Below are 15,944 nucleotides of genomic sequence, written 5' to 3'. Positions count from 1 at the left end.
AGGAAGAAGTCTCAATGCCTCTTATGACCTAGTCTCGAGAGTCATGGTCACTTCTTATTCTATTTACTAGAAGAAAGTCACAAAGTTCAACGTGCACTCAGAAGGAGGTGAATTAAGTAGTTCCACTTCTTGAAGAATGAAATACCAAAGATTTTGCGGACATTTTCTTTTTTGGCTGTGCCGCATGGCTTGCGGGATCTTAGTACCCCTACCAGGGATCGAACCCATGCCCTCGGCAGTGAGGGTGTGGAGTCCTAACTACTGGACCGACAGGGAATTCCCTTGTGGACATATTTTTTAAACCAGCATAGGAGACTGTGCTGGTTTAAGACATTTTCGGGGGAGGAGGAGGTCACTCAAAGCAGAGGGAAGAAAACTGCAAGGTTTGAAGTATGAAGCAGCATCGAGTATTAGGCTAGAACCCCAAGTAAGTACCTAAGGCTACAAACGTAGGAAGGTGTTATAACATGAAGGGCTTTCTACCTCATCGAAAGGAGTTTGCACTTTTATCCTGTAGTGGATGAGGCATCATTATAAAGATTTTATGTGGGGGGTGGAGGGGGCGGGGGTCTCCGAAAATGTGTACTGTAAAATCTGGTGGTAGTCTTGAAGACTGGAGAGACATAAAACTTCATGAAGAAAGACCAGTTTTTTAAAAAAAATCTCTTTCAAAGTTCAGATGAGAGATTATGAGGGAATGATTACGAGAATGGTTGAAGGAATGGAGACGTATGGGAGGATCCTAGAAGTATTTAGAACGTAAAACAAGAAATGGTAATTAGTTGTGGGGCATGGGAAGAAGAAAGGATAAAAGACATCAGGCTTGGCAACTGAGTATATGATACTATTTCCCCAAATTATCCACTTTTTTCTTTAAAGTAAAGGTAGAATTTTAATCAGTATAAAAATTTATTCTGGGCTTCCCTGGTGGCTCAGTGGTTGAGAATCTGCCTGCCAATGCAGGGGACACAGGTTCGAGCCCTGGTCTGGGAAGATCCCACATGCTGCGGAACAACTGGGCCCGTGAGCCACAACTACTGAGCCTGTGCGTCTGAAGCCTGTGCTCTGCAACAAGAGAGGCCGCGACAGTGAGAGGTCCGCGCACGGCAATGAAGAGTGGCCCCCATTCGCCGCAACTAGCGAAAGCCCTCGCACAGAAACAAAGACCCAACACAGCCAAAAATAAATAAATAAATAAATAAAAATTTATTCTATGAAAATTTAAAAAAAAACTATGAAATAGAACTAATGAAACAAAAATACCTGCAACAGTTACTCTGCAGTTTTGAATTAATAACTTGCACATATCCTGTTAGACCTTTGTGACACAAACTTTTTCACAAAATTGGAATTATATTTTAAACCTTTCCGTTTGCACTTAATATGTCAATAAAACTTCTTCCATATCATTTTTAATGGCTGAATATTGTTCTGTTGTATGGATGTAGCTTGATTTATTTACCAGAATCCTAACAAACAATGCAATAACGAACACTCTTGTAATTGAATTGTTACACATATCCTTACTTCCTATGATACATTTCTAGAAGAGGAATTGCAGGGTCAAATGTATATGCTCAAGGCTTTTGATACATATTGCCAAACTGCATACTAGAAATGTGCCAATTTTATACTCTGAGCAGTATAAGAAGCCCTGTTTCTTTGAACCCTTGCCAGTATTATCAAGACATAATCACCTGTTAAAATAATACCTGAAGAACAAATTAATGTTTAACATGTTAGGTCACTCATAAGATGGACTTACTATTAAACCTTTATAACACTACCATTCAAAGTTTAAGAGTCTTACGTATATTTTAGGTGAAGAATCTGAGATCCAGTAAGTTACATAATCACTCCCTCTACGTAGTGGGAGTTTCTGCCCTAGGTATTATTTTGCAGTGCTTTCTGATTTGCCAGTTTGCTTCACCAATTAAGCTTTTTTCCTGTAATAACCTTCTTATTATATATACCAGAAAAAGGTATACATCTTTATCATCAAGGCCTGGAAGTTAGGCATATACCGTTAGTTTAGCACTATTTCTCCTAGCTGATTCCTACCCTGGATTTTATACATTATGTGTTGAAGGAAAACTTAAGACTTTTTATTTTTAAAAAGTGTACCTAATCTTGGATAAGGATCTACTTCATTCATTCAATGGTTCATTTATTCACTGTCTCATTCATTCGACAGTACTTATCTAATGTATACTATGTGTGGGGATAAAGTAGTGAACACAACAGATGTAGTCTCTGCTCCCACGGAACTTTCATTTTTAGTAGGGAAACAATCAACAATAAAGAAGATAATGATACAATTACAAATGCTATTCAGAAAACAGAGGGTCATGTAAAAGAAAGTAAATGGGAAAAGGAGCTACTTTAGATATGGTTGCCAGGGAAGGCTAGTCAGAAATGATATCTGAATTAAGAACTGAAGGATGAGAATGAATTAGCCATACAGACATAGAGAAACCACATCCCAGGCAGAAAAAAAAAATTGGAGAGCAAAGGTCCTGAGATGGAGTATCAGTTAAGTTCAATTGAGAATAAGATGCCCTAAAAATAGTAGCTTTAGCAAGACAGAAGTTTACATTTTCCTCACACCAAAATCTGTATGTAAGGAGTGCGGGGCTGATATGGTACTCTAGAAAAGTCAAGGACGCATATTTTCACCAGGTTGAGGTTTTGCCACCCCTAGGATGGGGGAGCTTGCATATGACCCAAATTGGCAGCTAGAGTCCTAGGCCATCACATCTATATTCCAGGGTGCAGGATATAAGAAGAAAAGAAGCAAAGGACTGAAAGTGTGCACCAGCTATCTTTTAAGGATGGTTCTGGAAAGAAGCCACATATCTGCTTATAACGCATTGGCCAGAACTATCACATGGCCACAGGGAGGCTAGAAAATACAGTCTTTATTCTGGACAGCCATATGTCCATGTCTATTACTATGAAAAAAATGGAGAAATTTTAGGGGATAACTAACAGTCGTTGTTTGCTACAGACTGGAAAAAGCTTGGTACGTGACAGAAACAGAAAGGAGGCAATGAGAAGGGTGAGAGTAAGATGAGGTTGGAGAGGAAGGCAGGAGTCAGATTATGTAGTTTTAAAGGTCATGGTAAGGAAATTGGATTTTATTCGATTTCGAGGAAACCACTGCAGGCTTTTAAACAAGTAACATAACCTCATCAAGTTTTTTAAATGATCACCCTGGCTGGTATGGAGAAAATGGTTTAAAAGGGGTGCAGGGAAAAGTGGAAGCAGAGATAGTATGGATATTGCTGTGCAAGTGATGATGATGGCTTGGACAGGGTGGTAGCATCAGAGGTGATGAGAAGTGGTTGAATGCAGAATAAACACAAGGAAGAGCTGATGAATTGAACCGAGAGTGTGAGGAATCACAGAAGATTCCTACTTTTTTGCCTAAGCAAGTGAGTGAACTGTTGGCAGTACTGTTTACGGAAATCAGAAAGACTACAGGAAGACAATTTGGATTCAAATATTCTGTTTCAGCATATGCTAATTTTGAGATGCCTCTTTTTTATTCCTTGGAATGGTAAGATTTTCAGGATTGTCTATACTTTTTAAAAAATGGGAGGCCTCCCTTTTCTACAACTAGTTATGTATGAAGTCATTCTTCCCTTAATAAGGAATTTTTTTCTCAATCTAAATCGGTAATTTTTCTATAAGATGCATCTTACATTTCAAAAACACACAAAACTTACTTTTTCAAGTAAGACAATCTATCAAAATGAATAGTTTAAAGAAAAAACTCACAACCTACCAAATGGGCAAATTTTATCAATATTAGCAATAAAGACGAACTTTTAGATGCAACAGGACAATATTAAAAATGTACTACTTAGAGTGCTTATTAGAAAGCCATAAATCTAAGAAATGTTGGTTTATTTAATACCTAGAAGCTACCTCTAAGGTAGGTATTAAACAAATTTCACAAACTTATGAAAGATTGGGCACCACTAATAGAACTATTTTAAACTTGTTCTCAACAAGGCTTAAAGTAAATTTATCCTAAACAAATAGCATTCTCAAGAAAACAATAGTATCAGTGTATTTTTCCCCCAACACTGCTATGCTACACATTTACCATGAAAATGTTTGCTGCTCTATCTTTTCCAGTAAAATACCCAAGGGAACAAAACCCTCAAATTAGACCTGTCTCCTTTTGGAAGTGATTTCTCCAATTTTACCAAAGTTTATACTATTTAAAACTTGTGGGACTTCCCTGGCAGTCCAGCAGTTAAGACTCCGCACTCCCAATGCAAGGGGCACAGGTTCAATCCCTGGTCAGGGAACTAGATCCCACATGCCATGTGGTGTGGCCAAAAAATAAAAAAATAAAATTCACAGAATTGGGTGTTGAGAGACCCGAGGCACCATTAAAAACAAACAAACAAACACCCCCCAAAAATTTGTGCTCTGAGTAAACATGGGGATAAAAATAAGGGTCATCTTTTGGCTTTAACAAAGTCCTATGCTCTATATAAGTCAAACTAATAGATTAGAATGGTAATACTTGATGCTACTATATACATAGACGCATACCCCACTTTTATCATTTCATCTTACAATTCCAAATATTAATAGTTAAACTTTCAAGTTATTAATAGATTAAAATGCTCAATAATACACAGATATATGTATTAATATACCTATATGTATAACATATACTTAGAGGTATAGTCAACATTTTAACACACCATCTTACATAGTAGAAGAGAAAGCTGAAGAGGCAGGAAGGAACTGTTGGGGGAAGGGGAAGAAAAAGGGAAGGAAGAACATAGTGTTGCTGCTCCTTGAATTTTCCTTACGTAAAAAAACACAATGAAGCAGAATGTTTAATGAAATGAATAACCAGGCAAAACATTTTCTACTGGCTACATCAGCTAATTTATCAAAATACTTTGTATTCTGTAAACGCAACAAAGTCACCTATTATTTTATAGTATGCTTATTTTTCTTGCTATTTATGACTGACAGATGCCTCTTGCCCTTCAGTGATAAATTTTAAATTGAATCACAGTAAATTTTTGGAAGGAAAGGATGATTTTATAAAAGAAACAAAACAAGGGAAGTAGAAATTTTACTTACTCCAAATGAATTGTACTTTACAGTAGTGAATTCTATTACTCAAGTAGAAAGGAATGAACAATGAACTACACAATTCCTAAACACGCATGCAGAGGCTCTTTTTAGGTCCAAAAATGTCAAGTAAAAAGGGAAGTGTTGATCAATACACGAAGGAATAGACAGAGATTTATTATTTCAAAGAAAATAAAATTTCACTTTGACAATTATTTTCTGGGAAGCAGAGACTTCACTCTCCTTAAGTTTCCCCCAAAGCCACCGTAATTTCAAACGGTCTTGGTGACAGCGCAGGCAGTCACTCCAGCTTACGTGGGGACTGGGGAGTGGGAGCGAGAAAAGTGCTATCAATCTAACTCAGCAAAGCTCACCCAACAGTATTTTAAAAACCTGCTCCCCAATATGCTCCCTCCCGACAAGTTAAAAAACAACAACAAAAAAGGAAGGGGGGTGAGTAGAAAATAACAAGGGTTTTTGGCTGAGAGGAACTCACTTTTCAAGAGGTGATGGTGATGTGCTGCCAGTCTCTGGAAGTGCGTGAACAAGCACCGGAGGTTTCGGGGGCTGAGGGAAGAAAAGGGGATAGTGCTCAGATCAGTTTCAGGTGGCTGGAGCGAGGTGGGGCCGGGACGAGGCGGACGTGGAGGGGGGCGGGGTGTCCAACAAGAACACAAACACAAACACATTTCGCGTCCCCAGGGAGGGCGGACCGACGCCACCTCATCATTCCCCGCCCCTGGAGCCCGCAGTCCTCCTCGGACCTAGGGCCCGTGGTCCTTGCGAAGCAGCCCAGCCCCAGGGGAGCCGTAGGGGCCGCAGAGGCCCTGCTCGCTGTAACGACTGCGGAGAAGCTACGAACCTCCCCGCGAGTCGGTGAGAGACACGGTGGAGGCCGCGGGGAGGAAGGTGAGGGAGTGAAGCGCTCCTCCCCAACCCGTCTCGAACGCGCGGGAAGCGGTCTACCCACCCCCAACTCTGTCCCGTAGGCAATCGCCGCTCCCACCTTCCGCCGCCGCCTCGAGGGAAGTCGGAACGACGGGGGTCACGGCGGGGGTCAGAGGGTAAAGGTCTTGCTCCCAGCAGCCTCCGCGGTGGATACGTCGCCATCTTGGATCCGCGGGACAAGAAAATTCATGCGGTGAGTTTTTGGCAAATTTTCGGAAGTCTGGCAGTGGGGCGCGCGACGGGGGCGGCGGATTCGGGGCCCCCGCAAGGCGGGGGAATGCCTCGGGGCCGGGCCGGTCGCGCCCGGGGTCCGCGGGCAGCGTCCCGGCCCGCCGCTTCCCGTTGCTTTTGTCTCGGCTCCAATCGAGAGAGGGAGAACGGAGCGGGCGGGGGGGGGGTGGTGGCGGTGGAGGGAGGGAGGGGGTGTGTATGGGGAGGGTGGTGGACGGGACGTAAAGCGTCGCTGTAGTCGGGTCGCTGCAGCGGCAGTTCTGGATCCTAGGCCGGGTCCCTTCAGCTGGCGCTGGGGTTTCCCCCAGACTTCTCTCCCCCGGGCTCCCTCCAGCGCGGAGGAGCCTCCGCCGCGCTGCTTCCTGGGGAAGAAGAGAAGGCGGCAGCGGCGGTGGCCAAGGACCCCGGGCCCGCTTTAGACGGCGCTGCCGCCTTCCTGGCAGCTGCCGCGGTCTCTGGCTCTTCACATTCTCTCAATACACGCACATCATCTGCAACTTATGTGTGTTTCTGTGTATGTACACGTAAATGGTGGGGGACACTGGACTGGCTAACGGGCCTCAGGAGCTGCCAGGCCCTTGGGTACAGAAGGCTATGGGTGGTGGAAGAGAAAGAGTACAACTGGGATGCTTCCTCTGCTTCCGTACCCGGAGGGTGAAGCCTCCGTGGTCTGGTAGAGACTTAGTCCGGAGAATCCTGGGGCGGCGGAGGAACCCGAGGCGCCTCTGTCTGTGAAGTTGCTAGCCCTAGGTTTCTACTTCCGCCGGGGCCTCTCCACCTTTTGCTGTCTTGGGTCTAACTTAAAAGTTTCGCGGAACAAGTGACTGGGGTTGAAAGAGGCGCTCCTTGTTCTTAGTTTAGGCTCTGTGGTCCGTCTAGGAGAGACAGCCTCAAACTCTTGGTAACTATGGGCCTTGGCGAATACGAGTTTTTTCCTTTTATGAGAACATTTCCAAGGTCTTAGAATTTGCGTTTATTCCAGGCACTGTGGGTATATTACAACTACAAAAGTCTTACATACGGGTACCAACCTCTTGGAAGGTCGAATCCTAAGAGATGCCTTCACTTTTCAACATCCAGAAGACCGAATGCAACACATTTTGCTTCAAAACTCTTGGTCAAAGAATCCTACTCCTTTCTTAATCTTCTGGACGGTTTCTAATAATTAAATACAGTGATATCAACCCTTAGATTCTTGGCGAAATGGTAGGAAGTACCTAGTTAGAATCTGTTCACGAGGGAGGCCATGCTTGAATTTAGAGTTCAAAGTTGAACAGATTTTCTGTCATGCTTGATTTTAGGAATTTCTAGACCTCTAGAATCATAAGTACAGCGTTATTTGCCTCTTAAAACAACATAAGTGGAAGTAATAAAGTAGGGGGGCGGGGCTTAGAAATTTGAAAATATCTCTTTACATACCGGGTTTATGTTGTTGTTTGGGAATACTTGGTATATTTGACGAGTTATTTCCCAAACGCCAGTGAAGACATCTCTTTTGCAATTTTGGAAGATAACTTTATCCGAGATTTAAAGGGTTGCTTAAGAATCACAGTGGACTGAAATGGCTAAATGGCTACATTCAGGTGGTTTGATGTGTACATTCAGATCTCTTTTCATTGAAATACTTCTTAATGGACCAAGATCTTTAGTTAACTTTGTATGTTGAACTCCGCTTCAGTTTGTAGTTCTCGTGTAATATTAAATCTAAAGGAAAAATACAAAGTGCGTGTAAAAAAAAAGACAAAACTTCTCCACCTCTTTTTTGACTTTGTAAGATCCTCATTTAATTTTAAAAAGGTTCTTTACTCTCATTTTTTTTCCTGAGGGCTTGAGTTGCAGTGACTTCTGTGATTACTTTGTATTGTATTTTAGATAGGAATTGAGAAACTTTCACATTTTTTGGCATTCTAATTAATGTAAGCATCATTTGTTGGCAGAACCCTTTTATTCTAAGTATACTGTATAGCGATATCTGTAGCCTAATCTGATACTCTTGGGGAATTAGAATTGCCTGTACATTTAACCAAGCAAGAAATACAACCTTTTAAAGATTTTTAGTTTCTACAATACTTTAGTTTTAAAGTAAATTTATATGGCAGAAAAATGAGGACAAAATGCATGAGTGATTTATATTCCCTTCCATTTCGAAGTACTACTTGATCTTGGAAGATAAACCTCAGAATGATATTCCTCCCCAAGAGAACTAGTTACCTGTGTTTTTACTTAATAACCTTGAATATTTAATTTACTTTTTGATTTTTCATAGGTACTTCACAGTTAGTTATAATCTGAAAATTCTCTTTGTTCAAAAGTAAATACTTAGATTTATGAGTAGATTTCATTAGAAGTGCTTCTAACCCAGTTGTTTTGGTTCTTATCTCTTCAGCAGATACTGGTATTAAAAGTATTTGTATTTTGAAAGACCTTTACAGAATTTTTTGCAACCCGTGGGAAGTTAGAGTTTTACCCTTTTTACTCACAAATATGCTTCATAAGATTTTCTAATAATACAGAAAAATAAAGAAAAGGTATGCTTCACACCTAAATATGAAATAATGACTAGACATTATTAGATTGGTAAAAATAAGGTAACTATTGTTTGCTCTTTAAAAAGCAGTGTTAAACAGTATTTTTTAATTGTCAACATTTTTAACTGTAGGAAGTTCATTTGTGATGATTACATATTTAAAGGCAAACTTTCCATGTGCTTGCTTAATAGGCATTTGAGGACAATTTATGCAAACAGTGATACAATCTTCAGAAAAGATACTACTAAATAAGATTTTGTTACCTAGACTTCTAGTGGATTTCGTAGCACAAAGAAGCAAAAGAAACCAAGGTACCAGGTAGGGCAGTTTTAGAGGCAGAGTTAATCTGAGTTGCACTGTAATGTTTGAATAGAATTACATGCAATATTGGTATCACAATATTGATATCAAAGGATCTAGTGCTGTGACAGGAATCATTCTGGTTGATGATACATGTGATTGTTCTTCTTTACTATGGATGATTTCTACCCATAATACTTAGAGGAGTTGAATTTCATTGTGACTTTTACTAGGTATTTTTGGAAAGATCTATACTAAAATTGGTGTCTGTTGTAGAACGTCTACCTTCGAAAACAAATAGAATGAACACTAGGGTTTTAAGGTTTTAAAATTATTTTGTAATTTTTAACTTGGTTTTGTGCGTTGAACTTTTCCTTCTTCAACTTAAATACTATATATATATATATTTTTTTTTCTCGTTGCTTTAGTTTTTCTGTTTGACATCCTTTTTTAAACTCTTAAAACTCCTCTCATGACAAGTCATGCTGATATGGCTTGTTTATTTATTTACTTTGTCTATACTGTTAGAAATGACTTGGAAAAAAGAATTCCTAATATTTTTTTCTGACATCTTGTTCTCTGAAATACAGATGATAATCTCTTGGTATTATCACTTGGGGATATGCTACATTATGCATTAATAAAATGGTTTACAATGTTTATTTTTTGGTAAGGCCACATAGCTTATATAATCATGAAATGCAAAATGAATTACCTAAGAGGAAAAAAACAATTTTCCTTTTCTGGACACACTTTAATATTTTGTATATGTTTACACCAGGGACCTAAGTCTATTTAGATATAGCTAGATATTTTGGACATATCTGCCACTTACCCTGAAAGTTTTCCCTTTTTTTGCTTTCATGCATATGTTTTTATGTGGGGCTTGGAGGGGATGGTGGTGGTATTTTTAGTATCACTTCTCTGTTGTTTGACAAATTTCTTATCGTTCAGAACTACTCTGATGTCACTTTCTTAAAGAAACCTTTCCTGATTTCCCAAATCCTTCTGCTGTACTGCTTTTATTTTTCAAATTTCTATTATTGAATGTATCACATGGTATTGTAATTTACTGTCCATCCCCACCATCCACCTTAACCTCCACTGGATTGTAAGCACCTGAGAGGTAGGGCTTTGTCATTTATATTTACATTTCTGGTACCTTCTAAGTGCATAATACATAGTAGGTTATCAATAAATATGCAATAAACTGAACTGGTGCCAAATTGTCATTTGACAGTGCAGTCACGTGTTGTTTCCCAATCCACGGGTGGGAAACAACAGATTGGAAAAGGGTATGGGAAGAAGGGCATCCTGCATTCCTTTACTTCCTTGAATCGTTTCTTACAGTTCTGCTTCTTAATTACCTATGGGAAACTAGATAACCAGCTTCTTAGAAAAATGTGTGTGGAGTGAGTACAGGACTGAGGGAAGGTTGTACGTAACAAAGTGTTTCTGGCAGTGTTAAGGTCTGTATTTCTTGCTGTATTTTGTATGGCTAAGGTCATTGGTTGAAGGAGATACTTTGTGTTTACCCCATAATACATTTACAGTTGTTTAACGTGAGCTTCTATTAGATTTGGGCTTTTTGACGTTAGATTCTATGTCCTCCTCCTTGGCCCCCACGTTTTTACTCCCAGTGCCTGACCTAGTGCCTAGTACAAAGTAGGAGTTCTCTAGGTTTTGAATACCATTCTCCTTATGAAAACTGGATGAGGTGATTTAATGTATTTTTATTGGCTGTCCAAATTTCCAAAAGCTCTAAAAACTGACTTTTTAAAAAAGCAAGTGTGAAGGCAAATTCCAACTGAAATTGGTAGCCTACTCATGGTCTATCTGTGTTAACCTGATTTTCTGTTTTGATGCAGAAATATTAGTATATTTGATGGCAAGTGCTGTCTAGGCCACCCTGGGAGGTGTTAGGTCATATGTAATATATATGCTATCTTAACTTTCTAAAATCTGACAAATTCCAATTCTGAGAAATACGTGGCCTTTAAGGGCTTGAATAAGAGATTGTGCACCAGTTTTGTGTCCCTTTTTTGAACTATAGAAATCAAAACAGTAAATGACTTACAGAATTGCATTTAGTGGAGATGCTAACGTTTTTTTAATGAATTTATTTATGGCTGCGTTGGGTCTTGCTGCTCTATTTGCAGCGGTGGTGGGGGGGGGCTACTCTTCGTTGCAGTGCTCCAGCTTCTCTTTGTTCTCTTTGCCTTTGCTTCTCTTTGTTGTGGAGCATGGGCTCTAGGTGTGTGGGCTTCAGTAGTTGTGGCTCGCGGGCTGTAGAGCGCAGGCTCAGTAGCTGTGGCACAGGGGCTTAGTTGCTCCGTGGCATGTGGGATCTTCCTGGACCAGGGATCAAACCCGTGCTCACTGCATTGGCAGGCGGATTCTTAACCACTGAGCCACCAGGGAAGTCCCAAGATGCTAAACATTTGACTTAAGATCTTAGAAATGTCTCATTTGCCTACGTATTTTTCATTGACTTTTTTTTCTTTTTTTTTCATTGACTTTAATAACTAAAAGCTACTGAAGATACAGAGAGTATATTATTTTAAAAAAAAGTTTGTTCTAGTACTGGGAACATCAGTTTTTTCTCTGCTTTTAGTGAATTGAAAGGTCTCTCCTTATGTGAAAGTAGATGAGAATGCACGCACAGTACATATTTACTTTGCCAAGGAATGATAAAATAAGCAAGAGGGAGTTTTGTGTTCTGGCACTTTAGGTAACAATGAGTACACTTGGATTTTTTCAAACTTATTGATGTACCATTTTTCCATTTATATATTTGGATGTTGAAACATTACTCCATCTTGTATCAGCATCTGGACAAAATGTAATGACAGATTATGTAATACAATGTGTTTCCGAGAGGAACATTTGGTTTTGTGTCATATCTGGCAGGAATGTGTTTTTGTGTTACTTTTTGCATTGTAAATTACGATGCTTATTTTTATTTTTTTGCGGTACGCGGACCTCTCACTGTTACAGCCTCTCCCAAACCCGCGTCCCCTACATCGGCAGGCGGACTCTCAACCACTGCGCCACCAGAGAAGCCCTGTGGTTGTCATTTTGATGTTAAGTTTTAAAATAAGGTTAAGTTTTAACATTAACATAAAGATAGAACAATCAAACTGTTTTGATTAGTATGAAAATTAGTAAATGGGAATTTTGAAGGCCATTTTATCCTTGGATTGGACTCAGCATCTAATGTCTTTCTCACTTAATTTAATGCTACTCTATAGGGAAAATCCTGATTTATCAAATTAAGTAGATGTAAGTAGAAGGTTTGTTTTTTGTTTTTAATTGATCATTCTGAAGATTCAGGATCATTTAATTAAATATGGAAATTTGAAAGAGAAGTATTAGGAAATTTGTGTTTCAAGTTTGACTTTCTGGGAGAATGCAACAGCTGCTCACATATTTTAAAATGATAAACATATTCATCAAGAAACACCAAAACATTTAGTAATAATCCTGTGTTATAGTGAGAGTAAGTAATAATATTATATTACAGGTACTACATTTTACACATTTACTTATTGCACAATTATACTTTGAGGTAATGTGCTAACTTTGTCTTGATTTAATAGTGCATGGAATAGTGCTTTAGGGGTGTCGTTTTTATAATTTTATGTGAGTGAGCATGTCTGGCCTTAGATTAGAAAAAATTCAGAGCTATAGAAACTTTCTAATCTATGCACACTTAAGAGAAATTGTACATATATTCATAGACATGTCAGGCCAAACTTTGAGGTCTGTAGCAAAACTATTTAACCTGATGGAAGAGATAGCAGTCTCCAAATTTTAAATTTGATACATGATGCACTTTTGTGTTACGTATCTAAAATAGATATGTATGTATAAAACAATTATATATAGTCCAGTGCTTCAGGGAATTTGACCTCTGACTGCTATTAAGATGTTTCAGAGCATAGTTTGAAAGTGAAGACTTTTTCTTCTCTCTGCAGATGGAAAGTTCATAGAACTTGCTTGTTTTTGAGTAGACACTTTCAACTAAATCCTTTAATTTGAGTGTTTATTTTCTTCTAGACATTGCTGTAAGTGCTGGGTATATATGATGGTGAACAAGACAAGTTTCCGCCTTCATGGAGCTAATGTGTTAGAGGGGGAGACGGATAATAAACAAGTAAACAATTTCAGAAGGTGGCAACTGTGATGAAGAAAAGGGGGATACGGGTACAGTAATTGGTTAGGGATGGAAGGAGGAGACTATTTAAGGAAGATGATGAGGGCAAGACCTCTCTGGAGGTGGCTTTTGAGCAGAAACTGAGAAAGGAGAAAGCCATGCAAAAATCTGGGTCAATGTGTTTCCAGGCAGAAAGAATAGAAGACCCTGAGATGGAGTCAAGTTTTTCATGTTTGATGAAAACAGGAATTTCATCAGTAGTTACTTAGTGCTTTCTGCATAAATAGGGGTAAACTCTAAAGGGAAAAAGAAAAAGATGATTAAGATGTAAATCTTTGTCTTTCAACTGCTGAAAATGTTGTGATGGACCCAGTAATAGGTTATAGGGAGGAAGAATTTTCATTTAAGAGGCCATGATGTTTTCTGGATCAGGTGTGGGGGGGTATCTCTGTATTAGTAGAAATTATAAAGGAGAGTAAACTTAAAACTTCCTTTGTGTTTGCATAGAATTATCAAAACCTCTAAAAGATTTTGTTTTTGCAATATTTTAGATAGATTTTTCTAAGAAATTAATCAGTAATGATTTTCATGTTTACTTAGACTTCCTTTTACAGTTCAATAAATATTACTAGGTGCCATACACTGTTAGAGATGCAGTGAATACTTGAAGTTCACTTTTTGTGGTGCATGTTATGGGTACATGCTAGAGTAGAACAACCTTGTTTGAGGGAGTTAAAGAGTTGGTTTCTGGTCAGTGATGTTTGAACTGGGTTCTGAAGGGTGATTTGGAGTTCACTTAGGTAGGGGAGGATGCGCAATCAGCATTGCAAATACAAAAAGTCTGGAAGACTAGGCTGGATTTAGAGAATGGCACAGTAATCTATCGTTCTTGATGCAGTTCTGCGACCTCATGAGAAGTTGACTGAGGGAATGAATTTGCCATAGTGTGAGAGACTTTTTTTTACATGATGAGGAATAATTAACCAATTTCTTTTTGACAATGCAAGTGAAAATCAGATTTGTGCTTCAGGAGGAAATTTTAGATTCCACAGACGATTTATAATTAAATTTACAAGCTTGATGCTTTAGTGTATTTCTAAAGTTTTTGAAGGATTTTTTTTCTCTCTGTTAGAGAAATTATAGAGTTATTCTGTATTCATATTGGCAGGATTTTTAATTATTAAGAACTTTGAAAGTCTGTAGTTTATCTTCCAGAGAACTTGTTATACATATAAACCAATGTCCATAATGAAAAGTTTTATATTAATGGATGGAATTTGTTATGTAAGTTTTAGGGCAGGCAGAGTTTGAATGTTGTTATTTGACATTATTTGCAGGCATGAGATTTAACATTACTTCAGTAAATTAGAGTAATACCAAAAAAATCTAAATTAGCAATATAATCATTCATAGGAGCTTATACCTATAATATATTGCTAGCAGTGCATATTTTACAATGCTGAGGTGTGTGTGTTCTTCAAAATACTGTACATAACAGCTGTGCATTTATTTTAGGTTGCTAGCATTATTTATTCTGACATTGAAAAAAAAAGAGCCCAAATGAATGTTTTTAAATAAAAAGAATTGATTCCCTAAGAATGCAGTTTGAGCAAATTACTACTTTGATAGTATGCATTATATACCACTTTTTCATAGCAAACGTTAATGATTATACGTGATGACTTGGAGCTGCCCAAGTTGCCTAATTGTTTAGTTCATTTTTGACTGAATAAAATGGAGCTCGTTATAACTATTTCCTATTAAAGGGAGTTATATTTTGCTGGAATTTTACATGATTTTGTTAAAGTCTCTGGTACTAACTAGCCTGAGTTGGAATCACCAATTATGCTTTTAATTAGCTGTGTAACTTAATCCTCTCTAAACTTCAGTTTTCTCACTCGAAAAATGTGGATAGGTAACTGTTTACCTCATAAGGTTGATATTAGGAATAAAGCCTCTTGTGGGTGTTTTTGTTTGTTTTTTGCTTTTGTTTTTGGAGAGTGGGACTTGCCACTTAAATATGAGCTTCTGAGGCAAATGAGAATTAGCCACAATTTGTTTCATAGAGTACACCATGCTTTTTTTTGTATCAAATTTATAAATGTAAACAAGAAGAGTGCAATTTTGTTCTTACAGTCTAGACATGTTTTTCCTGCGAGGAATTTTGTTTAGATGGTGTTGTGTTAAGTATTATGTGTAATATTCTGGGTAGCATAGATACATTTTTTTTTAACATTTTTATTTCAGGAAGGAGCTTTTTTTTTTTTTAAAGTGTTTTCAGCCATTCTCTAATGTGGTTTAATTAATTTATTTATTTTTGCTGTGTTGGGTCTTCATTTCTGTGCGAGGGCTTTTTCCAGCTGTGGCAAGCGGGGGCCACTCTTCATCGCGGTGCGCGGGCCTCTTACTATCGCGGCCTGTCTTGTTGCGGAGCGCAGGCTCAGCAGTTGTGGCTCACGGGCCCAGTTGCCCCGCGGCATGTGAGATCCTCCCAGACCAGGGCTCAAACCCATGTCCCCTGCATTAGCAGGCAGATTCTCAACAACTGCGCCACCAGGGAAGTCCAGCATAGATACATTTTAGCATTGCTCTATCTGAAGCATTTGGCATGGTGCATGGCACCTAATAGGCATTTAATAATTCCTTTGTTAAATGGGATAAATCTAATGGGAGAG

The 15,944-nt window shown here is 38.7% G+C and overlaps 1 protein-coding gene across 5 annotated transcripts in view; it reads left to right on the top strand.

Annotated features, from left to right (window-relative positions):
• The first annotated feature begins 5,868 nt into the window (after positions 1–5,868).
• Positions 5,869–15,944, top strand: part of CNOT2 (CCR4-NOT transcription complex subunit 2) — a 110,055-nt gene continuing 99,979 nt past the window's right edge. For 2 of the 5 annotated variants that reach the window (XM_060305619.2, XM_030866294.3), the window contains exon 1: positions 5,869–6,247. In XM_060305619.2, coding sequence (XP_060161602.1) covers positions 6,243–6,247 — 5 coding nt within the window. In that variant the 5' untranslated portion in view covers positions 5,869–6,242. Of the gene's footprint in view, positions 6,248–6,779; positions 6,800–15,944 lie in introns of those variants that run through there. The other 3 variants (XM_060305620.2, XM_060305624.2, XM_060305621.2) reach the window with 3 other exon arrangements.

Source organism: Globicephala melas, chromosome 10 (assembly GCF_963455315.2).
Source record: "Globicephala melas chromosome 10, mGloMel1.2, whole genome shotgun sequence".
NCBI classification, from domain to species: domain Eukaryota; kingdom Metazoa; phylum Chordata; class Mammalia; order Artiodactyla; family Delphinidae; genus Globicephala; species Globicephala melas.
The sequence above is the reverse complement of the archived record's forward strand: the minus strand, read 5'-3'. Positions and strand labels throughout refer to the sequence as shown.